The sequence below is a fragment of the Clinocottus analis genome, unplaced genomic scaffold (assembly GCF_023055335.1).
Source record: "Clinocottus analis isolate CAN_PGR_092001 unplaced genomic scaffold, fCliAna1.0.p SCAF_2, whole genome shotgun sequence".
NCBI lineage: Eukaryota > Metazoa > Chordata > Actinopteri > Perciformes > Cottidae > Clinocottus > Clinocottus analis.
The window spans coordinates 24,029,046-24,048,030 of record NW_027175931.1 but is presented as its reverse complement, the minus strand read 5'-3'; the positions used below and the strand labels follow the sequence as shown (position 1 = coordinate 24,048,030).

The 18,985-nt window shown below is 46.7% G+C and overlaps 2 protein-coding genes and 1 long non-coding RNA gene across 3 annotated transcripts in view; all 3 read right to left on the bottom strand.

Moving 5' to 3' along the window:
* Positions 1-4,282, bottom strand: part of prx (periaxin) — a 36,462-nt gene extending 32,180 nt beyond the window's left edge. Inside the window, exon 1 of the mRNA XM_068584394.1 lies at positions 4,225-4,282. Coding sequence (XP_068440495.1) covers positions 4,225-4,282 — 58 coding nt within the window. The remainder of the gene's footprint in view (positions 1-4,224) is intronic.
* A 2,325-nt stretch (positions 4,283-6,607) lies between these two features.
* Positions 6,608-10,789, bottom strand: LOC137790771 (uncharacterized). The gene is made up of 3 exons (XR_011077959.1): positions 10,620-10,789; positions 9,141-9,177; positions 6,608-7,587 (listed from the first exon to the last, which is right to left on the bottom strand). It is a non-coding gene; the product is annotated as an uncharacterized lncRNA (long non-coding RNA).
* Positions 10,790-11,221: 432 nt separating this feature from the next.
* On the bottom strand, positions 11,222-18,753 carry pld3 (phospholipase D family member 3). Its single transcript, XM_068585287.1, has 12 exons — positions 18,586-18,753; positions 16,764-16,838; positions 16,249-16,296; positions 15,988-16,145; positions 15,287-15,467; positions 15,072-15,189; positions 14,115-14,242; positions 13,223-13,420; positions 12,981-13,120; positions 12,686-12,851; positions 12,469-12,568; positions 11,222-12,356 (listed from the first exon to the last, which is right to left on the bottom strand). The coding sequence occupies exons 2-12, from the start codon at positions 16,788-16,790 to the stop codon at positions 12,169-12,171; spliced, it is 1,452 nt and encodes a 483-aa protein (XP_068441388.1). The 5' UTR covers positions 16,791-16,838; positions 18,586-18,753; the 3' UTR covers positions 11,222-12,168.
* Between the last annotated feature and the right edge of the window lie 232 nt (positions 18,754-18,985).

Genomic DNA, 18,985 nt, shown 5'->3' with positions numbered 1-18,985 from the left:
AAAAGCAAAGTATGTTTCTTCTTTTGCAAGAGTTCAGCACAATTATCATGGATACGGACGCAGGGACTCGCTGTTCCCAGGAGGAATTTAAGTGATACTGTGGTGGATGTTTTACAAATAGACCTGGCTGCAACTTTTATATAATGATGATATATAATCTTTTCAATGCAGCTATAAAATAAAAGCTCAAAGGTCAAGCAGGATAATGCTCCTCCTCATCCACCATCCAACTGCATCATGCTGAGTGTACATGTACCAATGCCAGAGTGACTTCAGGCCAATAAGGCAGATTACAAACATGTTCAGTACTCTGTTCAACATCTTTGGATAAAACCAGCTGCTGTGTTACATTAGACATGAGGGGCTTCTCACCACAAAGCTTTCTGCTAGTGGTTTGGATCTGAACATCCAAGCTGAGCGATCTCACTTCAAACCTGGAAGCCAAAATAAACCAGAAGCTCTAATAAAATCCTGACGGCATTCGGATGCCTGGATCCAACCAGTGATGCTGTCGGGAAGTTATTTTGAGCTCAAATGGCTTAAAATAGGAACAGCAGGCACTTGAATCTCATTTTAGAGAAAAGTGTGACTCTGTCTTCCAGGGGAGCGGCGGGTGTTGTTGTGTGTGTTGTGCGTGTTTGTCTGCTTGTATGTTGCATGTCTGCATTTCAACATGTCAGTGCATATCAGTCTGCATATGTGCATATGTCTAAGTCTGCTTCCCCTCCCTCCCTGTACTTACAGATGATTTGTAGTAAACCAAATGGCTGGCGAGCCAAAGTCCTCCCTGAGCAGAGAAACACCACAGTTGTTAACTTAATATACGTTGTATTTATAGGCTCGTACTCAGCACCAACGTGGCACTAATGTGCACAAAGCAGGAAAACATTTCCCACTGGCTGAGCGGAGGTGAAATGGAGAAGCGTTCACTGCAGTAGAAGTGATTCAACTCGATGAAAGAAGTTTGACTGACACTGTGAAATAAATCCCAAACACATCTGATCCTGTAAGTGGAGACAATGTCTTATTACTTATTGATGAAAACTGCCAACTGAGATTAAGCTGTTTAAAGAAGACAAGGCGTTAGTGGAAGGAAAAGATTAATACACAGCGTTAAACAATAAAACATGTATGTGTAACATGGATTTCATTTCCCAATTTTATTTCCATGTGTTCAGACAAAATAAACAATCTGATGTCACCACATTAATGTCAGCGTTCCAATTTTTTCATTCGTTGGTGGTTTGGTAAATCCACGCACAATATTCCCATCTTCATGGCATCTCATCTTAACGTAACGAGCCTAAAGTCAACGTTCAGTTTGGGTTTCACACGCAAAGAGCGGCTTCCTGGGAAGCGGGTGGAGGGGGTTGGCAGGCAGGCGGGTGGAGGGGGTCGGCAGGCGGGTGGAGGGGGTCGGCAGGCGGGTGGAGGGGGTCGGGAAGCGGATGGAGGGGGTCGGCAGGCGGGTGGAGGGGGTCAGGAAGCGGGTGGAGGGGGTCGGGAGGCGGGTGGAGGGGGTCGGCAGGCGGGTGGAGGGGGTCAGGAAGCGGGTGGAGGGGGTCGGAGGCGGGTGGAGGGGGTCGGCAGGCGGGTGGAGGGGGTCGGGAGGCGGGTGGAGGGGGTCGGGAGGCGGGTGGAGGGGGTCGGGAGGCGGGTGGAGGGGGTCGGGAGGTGGGTGGAGGGGGTCGGGAAGCGGGTGGAGGTGGTCGGCAGGCGGGTGGAGGGGGTCGGGAAGCGGGTGGAGGGGGTCGGAGGCGGGTGGAGGGGGTCGGGAGGCGGGTGGAGGGGGTCTGCAGGCGGGTGGAGGGGGTCAGGAAGCGGGTGGAGGGGGTCGGCAGGCGGGTGGAGGGGGTCAGGAGGCGGGTGGAGGGGGTCGGCAGGTGGGTGGAGGGGGTCGGCAGGCGGGTGGAGGGGGTCGGGAGGCGGGTGGAGGGGGTCGGCAGGCGGGTGGAGGGGGTCGGGAGGCGGGTGGAGGGGGTCAGCAGGCGGGTGGAGGGGGTCGGCAGGCGGGTGGAGGGGGTCGGGAAGCGGGTGGAGGGGGTCGGCAGGCGGGTGGAGGGGGTCAGGAAGCGGGTGGAGGGGGTCGGGAGGCGGGTGGAGGGGGTCGGCAGGCGGGTGGAGGGGGTCGGAGGCGGGTGGAGGGGGTCGGCAGGCGGCTGGAGGGGGAGGCGGGTGGAGGGGGTCGGCAGGCGGGTGGAGGGGGTCGGCAGGCGGGTGGAGGGGGTCAGGAAGCGGGTGGAGGGGGTCGGCAGGCGGGTGGAGGGGGTCAGGAAGCGGGTGGAGGGGGTCGGGAGGCGGGTGGAGGGGGTCGGGAAGCGGGTGGAGGGGGTCGGGAGGCGGGTGGAGGGGGTCGGGAAGCGGGTGGAGGAGGAGGGGGTCGGGCGGGTGAGGATGCTGTCAGCGCAGATCAGGCAGCCAGCACTGTGTCAGCTAACATGGTCATTGTTGCACTCCAGCTCCTACACAAAGCCAGGATTTAGATAGGAGGGAGGCCTGGGACCATGAAACAAGAGAGAGAGAGAGAGAGAGAGAGAGAGAGAGAGAGAGAGAGAGAGAGAGAGAGAGAGAGAGAGAGAGGCATCTGTTTTTCCTCTCTATAAATTCACGGAAGAAACAAACTTGGAGAGTGAAGGAGGACTGAGCAGGAGTGGAGCGGTGAGGACGGGCAGCACCAGGTCCCACCAGACGGCAGCTTCGCTCCAGTCGGCACTTAAATGGGCCAAGAAACTGGAGCAGGCTGCGCGTTACACTGACATTTGTTTTTTGCCTTGAAGCAGCCATTGTGTCAACATGATAACTCTCTTAAAGCTCGATTTTCTTCGCCACTTTCTTCTGGAAGACGGGCGGGAGTTTCAACTTTGTTGTTCACCAAACGAGCCACAAATGTTCAAGTAAAGAACGACCAACGGCAGCTCGAATGAGGTCCAAACCCCGGCTTATTCCTCGCGTTCACAGCCGACCAATCGCAGTGTGAAGTGGGCGATCGCTCAAAATCATCAGCTCAACGAGATAAACTAAACAGTTCTCAGTGACACAATGCTCACTTCCTCCCTCGGCTTCACCTTGACCTGCAACAGAGCGGCCTGTCCGGTGCTGACCGGACCTCAGCGTATTAATAGAGACGAGAGGAGTTCATTTCTCCAAACGCGACAGCATTCGAGGTCTATTGTAGGATTTCTACAAAATATAAATGCAGGCTATCAACTGGGATTGAATGTGCAGCCAAGAGTCTTCACCCATCTTGACTAACAGTTAAAAAGGGTCAACGGTGTTATAGGAAAATTGAAATTGATTAAAATGACTGTATATAATGTGAAAAGTAGCCTAACTAACAACAAGCATCTTTTAGTTGGCAGCACATAATCAATATATCCATTAAAAAAAGATTGAGTCATTTTCACAAAACAACAAGAACATTAATAAAACATGAAACAACTTCCAAATGCAACTACAATCCACCTTTAAAACAAAATCAAATCTGATGATCAGTGGTGCACATGTGTAGATAATATTTATAAATATATTCTGCGTTGGACTCGTGGAGAGATATTCAACATAGAAGCTCGTGCTGAATCACCCAAGTTCAGTGAATCCAATAAGCAAAGCGTGATCTGCAATCATGAAACAGAACTACAAACAGGAGGACAAACGTTTGCAAATCTCCGGCTTCTAGCAGAGCTGCTCAAAGTAAACAAGACACCGAACCTTCAGTCAGCTCCGAGAAACCTCATCATGTTCATACACATGACGTCATATTACTGCACCTTCACGAGGAGTTACAGATGTGAACATGCACCAGCACAACAACAAGGACCCGCTGGTCCACGACCAATGCATTGCATTCAGTGCAGCGTCCCAACACATGCATGTAGGATGAGTCCACCCTGGTGCAGTGAGCAGAGTCTGAAACGAGTAAAAATAGGAGAACTGCATTTGTTTCCCCTCACAAACATATTGCATGAAGGCTCCCAGAGCAGAAAAACAAGAAAAGCAGTAGTTTCAGGCTGATATTGTGAAAAGAAAAGGTTCTCTGCTCATGTCAGACTTTTGATAGGATACTTATTTAATTCTGAACTAACCCAAAACTGTTTGAACGCTTAAAGAAAAGTAGCTCAGCTTCACAGTAGACCATGTGTCTGTGTGACAATGAGGCGTGAATAGATTGTTCTACATAACCCAATAATCTTCCATTTTTTTGTGTCCACAGTTATTTATCCTGACCTGCATTGGAGGAAGGCGTCCAGGTGACTCTGAATATTCCACGCAGACACTCACACATGGTCCACAGCAGGAAGCCAATGGAGGTAACGCACTGATGAAGCAAGCCCACACACGGGCCGCGGGGCTGGGAGAGCTGGCCGGCGATGCTGGGGGAGGCAGGTGGGCGTCGGAGGCGATCTGGGGTTCGGTTTGACTGTCTGGGCCCACGGGAGACCGAGCGACACTGTCAGCGTGGGTCACGAACAGAAAGAACGCGAGAGAGAGAGAGAAAGAGAGAGAGAGAAGGTGGAGGGAGGAAGAGGGATGGAGAGCAGCAGAGGTGGGGGTCAACAGAGAGAGAGACAGAAGTCGAGAGGGACTATCTCATCCCCGTGTGCAACATATGGCCCACTGAACTGTCTTTGCAAACCACCATAGAGTTAGCACTACATTGGGTGTGTGTGTGTGTGTGTGTGTGTGTGCGTGAGTGTGTGTGAGGTCGAGGCGACAGCAGAGAGACAAGACAGAATAGGGGTGTATTAGCACTAGTGGGCAGTCAGCAGTTTGCTCCAGCCCTCTGCAAAGCCCCGCTCCATTGTTTGGGATGCTGGAGGCTTTAGCTGTAGCCCAGCAGGGCCTTGTTACTGGGCTTAGAGGGGCTGGACACTGGATACCAGTCAGACACAACCACAGCCGCTACACCTCTCGGGTGGTGGGCAACACAACCTCACGCTTACGGCAATTCATCACTGAACGATCAGAAATGTCATTTAATTAAAGGCTCGTTCATGTTTCTGCCAATGCTTTACAACTTCCCTGCGGCTCTGGAACCAGCAGCGTGCTGCTGCATCATCTTCTAGCTGCATGCAGAGGACGCAGCAGCCGCTCAGCTCAAGGACAGCAAACTCCAATTAAAAGGAGAAAACGGACTGACACACACTGATGGATTTGCAGCCTTCAACCCAAAACAGGTGTCCAATTCTCATTGGATAATTGGTTGAAGAAGATTTAAAATCTATTGGATAGTGGATCCAGACGTGGGCGTTTCCAAAGTCCAAGTGACACGCCCCTTTCAGCACGAGCACATGGTTGTGTTTTACTGTCAGCATTGAAGAGATGGAATCAGGTCCGTCAACACTTCAAGTGATTCAACCCCGTTAACGAACCGTCTTTCTAGCATCTGAACCGGACTCCAACATTACAGGATAATTATTCCTCCTCTTGCTCTCGTCTCAATCTTATACAGTTTTAAATGCTCGCCAGAAAACACCAAAGACCACAAGATGAGTCCCTTGGCACGAGGGGGCCTGTAATAGATGCAGCTCCTCCCCTTCCCATCTTGCACATACCTTCTGTTCATGTTGAAAATCAACAAAAGAAATTAAATCAAAATCATATCTGAAGTCCCAGATACAAATACTCAACCATGTCCACTCATTTTTAATTCAGCTTGAATGCCTCTAATGCTCGTACAGGTGCATCCTTCTAGTCTGGACATCAGCCACTAGCAGAAAGCTCTTTGGTGGATCTAATATTAAACCAGGGGGAAAGAAATGGATGAGAACTAAATTTTACATTACATGGGAACCTAACGTTGCATATTTTGGCAATGCAGCTCCACCTGACTCAGCTTAGCCAATTTATTTCCCTCATGTTGCGTCCAACTTTACTTCTGTTGTGGATTAATGCAACATATACATGCATATTGTCTAATCTGACGCCACTAACGACAGGAAGCATCTTCTGTTTGTGTCTTCCAACCCGTACAAAATGCCCAGCACCACCTTCTCATGCAGAATAGGTGGCGCTATAATAATGTCTTATTTCTTCCTGCATTGCTCCCAACGGATGAGAGGAACACATATTGTTTTGTACATGTACAGGATGATTCATCCCCTTTGAGGAGCACATTTTAATTGACCAAAGTGTTGCGTTGCCACATGTGACTAATCCGTCAACAAAAATCCTTCAATATCTTCAATATCTGACTGTTTAAATAAAGATGGCGATGCCCACAGACGTGATGCTGCTTCCCCTCTCAAGCTGCTAAATGTACTTTATATTCTTTTCACCAGAAGCTGTCTGTCGGCCACGTGGCTCAGCTCGGCCGACAAAGTGCAGACTTGTTGAGCGCTGAGTCATGGAAGAAGGAGCCGGCGTGCACGCTCACGCCGTGCGCTTCACGCTCACTTAAAGCAGCGAGCGACTCAGGTTTTCATCTCTCAGAGACCTTAAAGCTTGCAGAACATCGTCGACAGCGCCACTCGACTTTTCCACCGTTCAGTAAGATGATTCATTTATTTGGAGCCGTGAATCGTCATTTCTGGGAAGACACAACCGCTGCTGTCGGAAAGGTCGGCAGTAAACAAACCAGACCACATTTATGACGACAAAGAGCGAAGGAAGGAGTTTTAATGTGTTGCAAGAACATCTTCAGAAATAAAAAAAGTGTACTGAATTCGAACAAAGGATTTACTGAAAACTACACGGCTGGATTATTTCTGGCATCTAACTCAGATTAAGATTTAAGGACCTGACCTTTTCGGTTGAGTACGAGTCTGAGCTGCATCATTTCATCTGATAACGCCAAAAACCGATGGAACTGATGACAAGCATTAATAAAAACTGTGTAGAAATTGAAAATCTGTCTGGATTCACAAATGTGATCTTGATATTTGTGTTTGGATTAAATTGATCCGCCAAATGTGCACGTCATGGCCGACGTGATGTATCTCCTTGGTGATCGTTTTATCTTTAGTGACACAGGAGGTTGACGTTTGTGGTTATGATTAAAAATTAAAAATCGTTATTTCACTTTTGGCACTTCAATACCTTGCGGAGCTTCTTGAGATTATTCATACTGTGCGGCACTGCCAGCTTCCCCATGTGGGACTGGTGGCAGGTCTCCTTGAAGAGGCGTTCTTGGAGAGGCCATCTTGGAAAACAAGTTTTGCTCATCATCTTTGGTGCTGCAGAAAAGTATCTCGTGCAAGTTAAAGACCAAAAAATGAGTCCCAGTGGAGGTGAAACAGGTTGGCGTCGGCCCTTCAGGAGCCAATCACAGCCGATCAAAAGAATAACACAGGAGAGAGCTGCAAAATGATCGAAGCTGCTGGATAATATTCAGAAACACGACGGAGACGAGGGCTCAGAAAGCAAACGTTTTATTGCCTTTGTCAGTTTCCAGTCCTGCTGCAGAACCTGACCAGCTCAGGAGTAAAACCAGAACCAGAACCAAGACAGCGAAGGCTCAGTGTTGAGCCACACTGGATTATTTTGCTGGAAAATATACAGCAGAGGTAATGAAATCGTCCACAGGAAGTCCAGTTTAATGCTGCGGTTCTTCTCTGGCTGCTGTGATGTTTGTTCGATGCTGACCGAGCCCTGAAGGAGAGACATAAAGACATAAAGACATAAAGATGACACAGCACAGACGCACAGAAGGTTGTTTCAGGGTCAAACAGGTCTGTTCTCATGCAGCCTTCTGCTGTATGACGATGTAGATATCCCACAAAATCAATTTTAATGCAGGTCATCCTGGACCAGGAAGTATAAAGACATAAAGTAGTATAAAGTACTTTTTTTTGCCTCAAGCTAACTGAGTTGATTCCTGTGACTTTTATTTTGAAAAGACTGAATGCATGAGGAACAAGCAGAAATCAACACCAGTTCATTTTTGTATGTGCTGAAAAATGAGCCGCAGTTTTTTCTGAAGATATCATAGGATGACGTGTTGTCCAGGTCCAACTTTACCTGCATCACACTGTTTATTGTTAGGAGGTTCAAGCAAAATCAGCTTTTCATTGTGTAGAATAACGTGTCATCTGTGCTTATGACGGTAAAAACATCTTGAATCTCGATGGATCGGTGTGGTGGAAGGATTATTATTAATGATTTAAAACTATCTTCATAAAGTGAGAAACTGGTGGCGCTTAATGAACCGGTGAGCTCGTAAAAGTGTTTTTATCTTCCTCTTTTAGGATGAGACTTCTACTAGAATCCCAGCTGAAGGAATCCTTCAAAACCTGGAAAACCTATCGTTTTTTTTCTTGAATATATTTGACAATTCATTTTAAAGACACCAACAGAGCACACGCACAATTAAAAGAAAGAAAAGTCACATGAACTGTTTCCATTGTCGTACTTGTTTCGTTTAAACAGAATAAAGTAATAGTGCGTCGTAACGTGCGGTCCAGTCGGGGCTCTGTCGTGGCGCTCGGCCCCGGCAGGTCTGGGATCAGAACCGGTCGGGTTCAGGAGACGAGCCTCCACGTCCTGCTGTCTGCACCCTCGTCACCACGTCTGTCCACTGAGAGAACAGCATGGAAATTAAAGTGCAGGTGTTTGTATCGTCCGCCACACACCGACACAGTCTGCTACGTCATCCGCTACGTCATCCGCTACGTCATCCGCTACGTCACCTGCTACGCGCTACTCTGTTTGCTAGTTTGTTTACTCGGCTGCACAGGAGCCACTGTCATTGAGCCAAAGTTGTAGCGGATCTTAGTGGTAATTTCTTATGAAATATTGACTTTTTTTCCCAATAAAACACACACAAAAGAAGCAATCTTACAGACAAAAGCAGAAAACAATCTGTGTGAAGCCTTCTGGTATTTTTCTCTCCTTTATCATGTTGTGATTTCATTTTAATTTCTCTTTTTTGTCCTGCTTTATCTCCATTGTTTGTGGTCGCTTTGTGTTTGTGATGTTTTAAAAAGTGTCTTGTTTTGTTGCTCCTTCACTGATTGCAGCTTTGTTTTTTTTTAACCATTTCATCAAGTTTTCCTCTTTTTAATCAATGTGCGAATCAATTTCATGTCTCCACAGCTCCACTGTGTTACCACACACACACACACACACACACACACACACACACACACACACACACACACACACACACACACACACACACACACACACACACACACACACAGTACCTGCTGCTTGTACTTCAGCACCGTGGAGCTGAATCACCTGCATGAAAAGTAACACAAACACAAAAGATATAATCCATCACAACACTTCGTAGAACATTAATAATATTTATATTTTACCGGGTGGTCCTCTGCACGACACGCTGTGGGCGTACCCTGGCAGCATGAGGCCTTTTCCATTACAGAATTAGCTCTGCGATGCAGATGAACTTAATGTCTTTTCACTGTTCACTGAAATAAAATGTCAACCTTCCTCCAACAGAGTTGTTCTGGAGCTTGAATGCGTCTTCATCCTACTCTTCTGATTAACACTGTTAGTATTCTTCATCATCGTGTTCCTCAAAGTCAGACTTTAGTGTTTAGTATGAGGTTATTAATTTATTTTAAAGAGCAAGATATCAATGAACCTACACTTAACAACGGACTCCTTGATTCTAAACAGGCCACACCCACTTTAACCTATTTAAACTGGCAAAAGCACACACACACACACGCACACGCACACACACACGCACACACACACACACACACACACACACACACACACACACACACACACACACACACACACACACACTGGATAGGTGGAGGGCTGGAGGGTTTACAGGGAGATATAAATAACCTCCAGGGTTGGGCTCTGCTGCGACCCCCTGAATAGTTTACATACTGGGAAGTGACATGTTGGAGATACCGCAGAGGATTTATATGTGTGTGTGTGTGTGTGTGTGTGTGTGCGCGCAGGTTTATTTTCTTGAGAAAGAGCACTTGGAGGCCGACTATTCTTGTGAGTCTTTCATCAGATTGTTTAATTAATGTGCACTTGCCTGGACGAAGAATAAAACTCCTTTTATTTAACTCTGTTTGCAATGAATTATGTCATGAGTCATGAGAGCCACACGTCTCACACGATTCTTATCATTGTCTGGTGACATTTCTAAACTTTGAAATGTTCACTAAGCTCATGGTTTGAATCTGAGAGCATCACGTGAGGAGAGCTGAGCCCGTCTGACGGCCAGTTTAAACCAGTGCTGCCCTCTAGTGGTGGACAGCTGCTACTGCAACGAGACACACACACCCCAAAAAAACTCCACTGGAAATGAGAAGAAGACCAACATACACGATGGATACCAATCTAATTATAATCTATAGTCTCGGACTCGTCATCTAACTGCTTTATGTTATTGACCGTATGTTGTCTTTACATCTGTCTGCCATGTTTATGCCACTATGTGCATTTTTTCGGCTTCACCAAAAATACATAAATAAAGATTACATAATAAGGTGCACAACATTCACCCTGATATAATTATGGATTATTGTTCTTTCGGGGTAACAGGAAGCTAAGTTGCTGTGATGCAGTGGTAAACCTGTGCAGTTAGTCGACCTGAAACACACTTCTGAAGCAGGCAAAGACTTTGAACGCACAAAGTTAGAAACGTGTGAGGAAGAAAAATAAAGTATAGGAGCGAACAGGATGTCTACCTGATAGAGCCAACCTGGACAGAGCCGGACACACAGAGGACATCAGCCGGACATCAGCGACGCTTGAATCTGCAGACGGCGGCTTGACAGATGGCCAACAATTCAACACAAGCGGCCGCAGTTCGGACCCCGGGTGGTGGACGTGGTCTTCAGTCTGCAGCTCTCACTGTGACCTCGAGCCTGGATCTGAAGCTGAAGCAGCACGTGCCTCCAGGGAGGTCTCAAGAGACTCTCATCCAGCCATATGCTGCATGTCTAATAATAGCCTTGGACGTGGTCGAGGTCAACTGTGAGCTATAGAGTCCATATATAGTCCTAAACCTACTCGTGGTTTAGGACTATGAATGGAGCTGGATGGTGAAATACGAGACACAGCTTCAAACTTGTTTTAAAAACTCCATTAAAATGTCTTTTGGCTCTTTATCCTCATATTGTTGATGTGACGTATTCAAGCTGTTTTGGAGCTTTACGCATCAAAATGATTATTACTTTATCATAACTCTCTCCATGTGTCGAAGCAGCAGACAGTCATAATGTGAAGTGAGGCTGGAAATAAATGAATATATGCAAATCAGAGGGAAATACTGTGAACAGGTTTGATTAAATACATTTATTGAGAGTGATTTCTGTATAAAGAGGAAGCTGGCGTCTTCATAACAGCCCTGCGGGTTTTTTCAATCACTCCACACAGTGGAAATAAAACTTTTAATCTATTTTGTACACCTCTGACCTAATATTACATGAGTTTATTGAAGTCATGAAGACTGAGAGTGGACTTAGTGAATCCTGCATCTCATGGACAGCAGAGGCGCAGCTCACCATCTTGAATTGATTCATTATTCCAGACGACCTCGGCAAACTAAAATCATTATTTAAGAAAAGGAAAGTTAGCTGGGACATTAAAAACAAAAACTCCCGCTGATGTTGATGAAGTTTTGAAACCTAGCAAAGTGTTCAATGGAAAGACCACTGGACATGGAGTCACCCCTGCGACACCGCGGCCTCTCCTGCTCCCTCAGACCACGTGGCGTTAACCACGTAATTAAATAAAGTCAGCTGGAGGTTTCCAGGAGAAACAACTGCCTGTTCATGGCTTAAGATGCCGCCATCGTGGTCCGATGCCACGGATGTCTTATTACACACACGTGGAGTTTGAATCCCGGGCCAGCTTCGATAGAAACACAAAAGAGATGCAAAATAATTATTGCCTTCAAAAATTAAAAACAGGCACCTGTGAACAACCCCTTGACAGCGTCAGACTGGCTGTACTGGGTTGTTTACTGGCTCGATGGCACATCAATGTGGTCAGATAGGAGTCGGCTCTGAAGCTGTGGGGAGTCGGGTTTCCTGGAAGTCAAATATCTTCCGCTGGAACTTCACCAACTGTGAATCTCCGCCCCGTTTGATTGCTCAACTCAAGAGTTTCCGTGTTCACTGTGTGAACAGGCTGGTGCAAAACGCCCGAGACTTTAAATGCTAAAACAAACGGGCCACTGTAGCACTGCAACCCGTGTTGGAGGAGAAGTGTCCACGCTTCCGGCTGTTGGACCTAACACAAGTGTTTGAGGTTGGCGTGCTGGGTCAGAGGGGTGCTGTAGCCGGAGTCCCAGTCCCTCTCGAACACGGCCTTCAGCTGCTGTTGGACGGTCGGCTCCGGGGACTCCGACGCGGTCTGGTTGACAACCAGCGCCGAGCCGGCCGTGCTCACAAAGTAGTCACCGGACCAGTTAGACGTCCCTGAAGACACAAACACACAGATTTATATTTATATAGAAAAACACACAGTCAGATGTGACTATTACTATTCTCATTATGGATTCAGCGTGCAGTGCGCGTCAGTGCAGCGTACCTATGTAGGCGATCTTATCGGTCACCATGTACTTGTTGTGGTTGACTCTGGCAAAGGGAATCTCCTTCTGCTTGGGGCTGGCCGGCACCACAAACAGCCTCTGCACGAGGAAAATAACAGTCATCGGGTTATCCGATACGCATTAAATAACATGAACAAACTCCTTTCTCTGTGGCAGAAGTTCCTCATGCAAAGACGCACAGGAGGAGCTACTCACCACCTGGATGTCCAGCCTGCTCTTGGGGTCGTACAAGGAGGCCAGAGACTTCAGGAAGGGGAACATGGCCGGCGTGGTGCTGGCCCAGCAGCTGATCAGCAGGCGCACCTTGACCCGCTTCTCGTAGCCGACTCGCCTCAGCTTGGTGTCGATGTCGGCCCAGTACCTGCAGGAAGGGAGTTATGTTAACTCCTGGGTGTCAGCGGCGGTGCTTCACTGACAATAAACCTGAACTCTGACTCTTCTAAGCTGTCCTGCCTTTAGTGGGGTGTCACTGGTCTCTGGGCGGCTCTACCTTTTAGGATGGGAAAACTCCATGGTGGGCAGGTAGTTCATGACGGCGATGTAGATGAAGCTCTCGGCGTCCTCCATCACGCTGAGGATGGACTGAAGGTCTGACGTCCTGCCGGCTGCACAGAAGGACGGAGGGGAACTCTTGAGAGGCGAGAGAAAAGATATCTCGTCAATGATTGGTTCACTTTTAAGAAACGCGGGGGCCTTAAACAAAGAAAACTCCCGTCCCTGTGCGCCTCTCACCGACATGTAGACGCTGGACGGCGTGCTGTTGAGCGGCAGCTGGAGGGGCGTGTCCTTGTTGTAGAGGGTGGCGAAGCTGCTGGGCCAAGGCGACGGGATGGACTGGCTGTCCCCCAGGAGCCAATAGGCTTCGAAGATCTTACCCAGGTCTGCAGCCAGGCAGCTGCAGTTGTAGACCACCGCGCCCAGCTCCTTCACCTGCACACAGCAGAACATTCACTTTAATCACAGCTTTTTTATTTTTACAGCTCGTAGATCTTTTTAAGATGAGAAGAACAAAAGCAACCGCAGAAGCAAAATGCACAAAAATGTTTCGCTCAGTATTAATAATAATTTCGGATTAAAATCTAAAATTTGACTTTGCGTGAATATTTGGATGTTTGGTGTCATTTGATTCCTCTAATTATTACATCTTATCTCTGTGCTTAGAATTTTTCTTTACATAAATGTCAGAATGCAGATGTTTGAAACCACAGTTTCACTTCAAATCAGGATAATATTCTCTACTTTTCTAAACTTATTTTGAATGACATTTCACTGGTAATTCCTGAAAACTAATAAACAGCCTCTGTTGTTTGCAGACATGGAGACACGTCTGGCGGGCTGGTGGCCTCAGGACCTTCACGGCAGTGACAGCTCAGCAACATGAACAGGCTCCTTAATATCTGATGAGCAATGCTAACTTTGAGATATTGATGACCGTCACAGTATTAAAGATGAATTGAAACTATTCTTTCTGCGAGTCATGTGATCGAAAGTTTGAGCCGGCAAAACAACTTCCTCCTAAAAGCAGAAGAAACACGTCTCATGTCATTGGGCTCATGCCAGCAACACTTTATCTTTATCCATAGAAGACATTCACGCAAACAGGATATAAAACTATGATGATCACCTGTGTGAGGGATCTCCAGTCCATGTTGGCGCTGCCGATGTAAATGTGTTTCTTGTCTACGACCCAGAACTTTGTGTGGAGGACTCCGGAGGTGAGCTCTCTCATGTTAACGGTCCTGATGTCAGCTCCTGCAACACACACACACACACACACACAGTATTCATTATCACCTGCAAAAAGGTGATGACGCAAGAGTTGTATCCACAAGCTGAAGGGGAAGTCTTTGTTTGTGGGGGTTTCAGTGAGACACTGGCAGCCACGTGGTGCAGAGCAACAACATGTGTTATGATGTCATGCAACATGCAGCCAGACGAGGAAAACAAGCAGTGTTTCTCACAACGTTCAAAGAAATAATTAAATATTTTTTTAGTGACAATTCTTAAGATTTCTGTCTGGTTGATCTATAATTTCTATTTGAGAGAAAACTATTGTTTTGTGCTCAGAGTTTGGAGTGAAACTATCCCGTACTAAACTAATGTAATTATTCAGAATTGGGTGCGTTGTGCTGGGTGTGTAGTTGTGTGTACTTGTGTGTACACGCTCAGCGCATGTCTAAATGCTGCAACACCTCACTCAGGTGTTGCCTCCTTCAGCCAAACACAGTGACTTAATGGACATTCATTTAAATGAAAATCTTTGAGACATAGCCAAGCATCCCTAATCAATGTAATGTAATCTTTACCCATAAAGCATTGCTTCATTTCAACTAGTCTGACACCATTCTGCACACTTTGATTGAAAATACAGACCAGGGATACTCATATTTGTATATATTATGTAAATATTATTTTCCATGTTTTTGTAATGTTGAAATATTTTGTATCCTCATCAAACTTCTGTTTCACACAAGAAACAAAACAATCATCATGTGATGTTGGTCAGCCCGAGTAAAGGCTTAACAGGAAGTCAACATCAACCCGAGCGGCCGGACACGAGCCGGTCCAAAGTAACCGGCACCTGAGTCGTTGAGCAGTCGCAGGTCTCCCTGCGGTTGACTCTTCTGTGGCGTGTTCACTGCGATACGAACAGACAGCTTCCCGGAGAGGTCGGCCAGCGTCTTCAGGATGGTCTCGCCCTGTGAACAAAGTGAAGAAAGACGGTCTTACTTTGTTCATAAACGGAAACTTTGAGAAGTAAAACTCCTCCTGGGGCCATTTGGGCCGATCACAGACCTGATGGGCTGACGGCTCGTGAGTGCCGGTGTCTTCATTAGTGAGCGTCCAATAGAAAGAGGCGATGTCGACACTGCTGCGGGCCTCGCCCATCAGATTGAGCCAGGCCTGGAAGATGGTGGGGTGAGTGGTGCTGGAGTTAAACTCCAGACCTTCAGGGATGCTCTCCACCAAAACGATCCTGACGGGGAGAAAGACGGCTGCGTGACAATGATCCACGATATCTTTACTCCTTTCCTGCAGTGCACTGTCGTGCTTGACCAATAGAGAGGTGACGTCTCGCGAACTCCGGTGCCAAAGATGCTAAAATGCTAATGATGCGTTTTCTGTTTGCGGTCATTTAGAATCACAGTGGTTTACATCATTTGTCAGGATTGTTTTTTCACCCGTAAAATGTCTCACGATTGAGAAAACAATGTCCACTCATGCCCACTGGTTTGTTTGTTATGAAGCTTTGGATTGAACGGACTATTCAGCTTAACTTTTAAGTGCTCTGAACATTAGAAATCTGTAGAATTATGAGCTCTGAACTTTGTATTGACATCAGTCTCACACACAAGCCTGTTGATCCATATTTAAAAGCACTCACGTTACACACCAGCTATTTAAAAGAGCCGATGTGAGACACAGTTAGAGACATGAGAGCTGCGTCCGTGTGTGTGTGTGTGTGTGTGTGTGTGTGTGTGTGTGTGTGTGCTTACTTGCAGGGGTCAGAGCAGGACTCTCGGCGGGGTGGATGGAGGCTGCTGCTCGGGGCCGGATGGGAGGAGGAAACACTCGGTGTCAGGGCGACATAGAGCGCCGTGGCGACCAGCAGCACAGCGGCCACCGTGACCAGAGCTATCACACACCCGTAGTTCTGAGAGCGCGGGAGGAGGGTCATTTGTTGTTTAACAATGTAAGTAAACTTGACTTGAGTGTGTGTGTGTGTGTGTGTGTGTGTGTGTGTGTGTGTAACGTACTGTCTGTGCTTTCCGGTTGGCTTCTGGTCTCCTCTCAGCGTCCACCAGCTACAGGCAGCAGAAGAATACATGAACACTATGAAGACGCGATGTATTTTCTGATTGGGAACCACACACAAGCCTTCATCAAAATACGAGCTAGTGCTATATAATCTAATATTAAAGTGAATATGGCAAAGCAGGGAGACACTTACAGTCGTAAATGTGCAAACCAATCGCCTAATTTGTTAATATTACTATTTCTATTTATGAATTAAACAGAAAGCCTTTTCTGTCTTTTAAAATATGGCACACATTCTCAGAGCTTATGTATTATTATTATAATTATACTTTTAGGGCACACAATGTTAAAATAAAAGATGCTAGTCTCAAGTTACACAAGCCGAAATGGGTGTGTTAAAAATTGATTGTGAAATGTGGAAAAACCAACCCTCATTAGAGAAGCTTTACCCAGTAAATGTCTGCTATTTGCTTACATAATACATCATTCAAAACCTTTCCAAAATAAACATTACCTGGTTGTAAACGACATCCGTCTTCATTGTGAAGGAAGAAATTATTTGATATTTCAGCTTCAGGTCCGATTAAAACTAAAAACAACAACAAGAGGAACAAAAACACACAATGTTACTTCATAACTGCATATTTCCAAAGTGAAGATTTTATGAATGACGAGACAACGAAGCAAAACAAGGAAACTCTGATTTGATGAAGTAGAATTATATGAATTTGACCATCTAATAATTTGAGTAAATGACGCATAGCACACACACACAAACACACACACCTAACCTGTACGAACGCGACAAAGAGAAGGCTCTGGATGTTTTCACCGCCACGGACAGAGAATGACCCGCACAAAGACACACACGCCTCCAGCTGCTGACGAGCCGGGGCTGCTGGGAGCTGAGCTCACAACCCCCCCTCCAAAAAAAACAACCTTTTTACAGGAATCTAAGGTCTCGTGACTTATGATAAGTGCTTCAAAGAGAGAGGAAGCCTGCATGCTGACAGCAGCAGTGTGACTCATGAGGCTTCAGTATCTCTGTCCTGACAGACACACGTGACACTGTCGCCGCACGAGGAACACACGATCTATTGGATTGAAAACATCCTGGTTTGGAATCAACCCTGAGAGCCTGGAAGGTTTTCAAACATGTGGAAGGCATGAGAAAAAATTAAGAAAACAGTACAACATTTTAGCTGTGTGATTTTAGAAAACCACAAACAAATGCTGAGTTATACTGGAGTCAGGAATAATGCATATAGAGCCATTTAAAAAATCTACAAGTGAAGCCAGCACTCATGTTGGACGAAGATATTATACTATATATTTTGGGATAAAACATCTCGATTCAATGAATAAACCTGAAGCGGTAACACGGGGTTCTTCAGCTGCACATTTCCTCTGGCATTGATCTCCACAAAGCAGGTGCTCTGTTTACTCTCTGGATGATAGACACTGGTCAAAGTAAACAACGTGTGTTACGCCATCACTACGGGACAGAGGGCTCATGCCTCTGCAAGGGAACCCGTCACACAGAAGAACCATGTGGAGAGAAGAACCCGTCACACAGAAGAACCATGTGGAGAGAAGAACCCGTCACACAGAAGAACCATGTGGAGAGAAGAACCCGTCACACAGAAGAACCATGTGGAGAGAAGAACCCGTCACACAGAAGAACCATGTGGAGAGAAGAACCCGTCACACAGAAGAACCATGTGGAGAGAAGAACACGTCACACAGAAGAACCATGTGGAGAGAAGAACATGTCTGACATGGGGTAACGTGACGTCAGGTAACTTAAAGTGAGGTGATGTCACGTTAGCTAACATGAAGCGAGGTAACGTGACGTGTAACGTGACATTAGGTAACGTGAAGTGAGGTAACGTGACGTGTAACGTGACGTTAGGTAACGTGAAGTGAAGTAACGTGACGTGTAACGTGACACTGGGTAACGTGAAGTGAGTTAATGTGACGTCAGGTAACGTGAAGTGAGGTACGTGACGTTAGGTTACGTGACGTGAGGTACGTGACGTTAGGTTACGTGACGTGAGGTAACGTAACGGTACGTGAAGTGAGGTAACGTAACGTAAGCTAACTAACGTTAGCTCATGTTAGAGTAGCGAAGATAATACAACAACACAAAAGTTATTAAAAAGAAACACATTGGGTTAAGAAGCAATAATCCACGTTTGACTGTGACGGCTTTTGGCAGTACCATAATAATTCCTACTGAAAAGACGTTAAGGACTATCGAGCTGCCTGAACAGACGAAGAGTCCCTGACCGCAACAACAACAACACAAACAAAGTCTCTTCCAGGCGTCGACCCACCTGTCCTCAGCGGTTCAGGTGAACTCAAAACCCCGCAAATGACGACATTGACGTCTGCTCGGTCCACTCGGTCACGTTTGCCGTTGTTGTGTCATTGTGACACACACGGAGGACAAAGAAGAAGCTCGTTCGCCGCGCTGTTTAGTTTACACTACTGGTTTGGAAACAGACGGGTCGGGACGCATAGAGGGTCATGTGACCTGAGGCGGACAGCCAATCAGAGGGGAGCTGTTGGCGTGACGTAGGACTGTTGAGTTACAGTAGTGGAGTTCTATGCTCTTCCCACTAGAGGGCGCTGTTTATCCGTGCGAGTGCTACAATGCAGGCGCACAATCAACTGAGGGGAGACGCTACGCGTGAATAGGGTCCACTAAACTCGGGTTTAACAAATAGACATCAC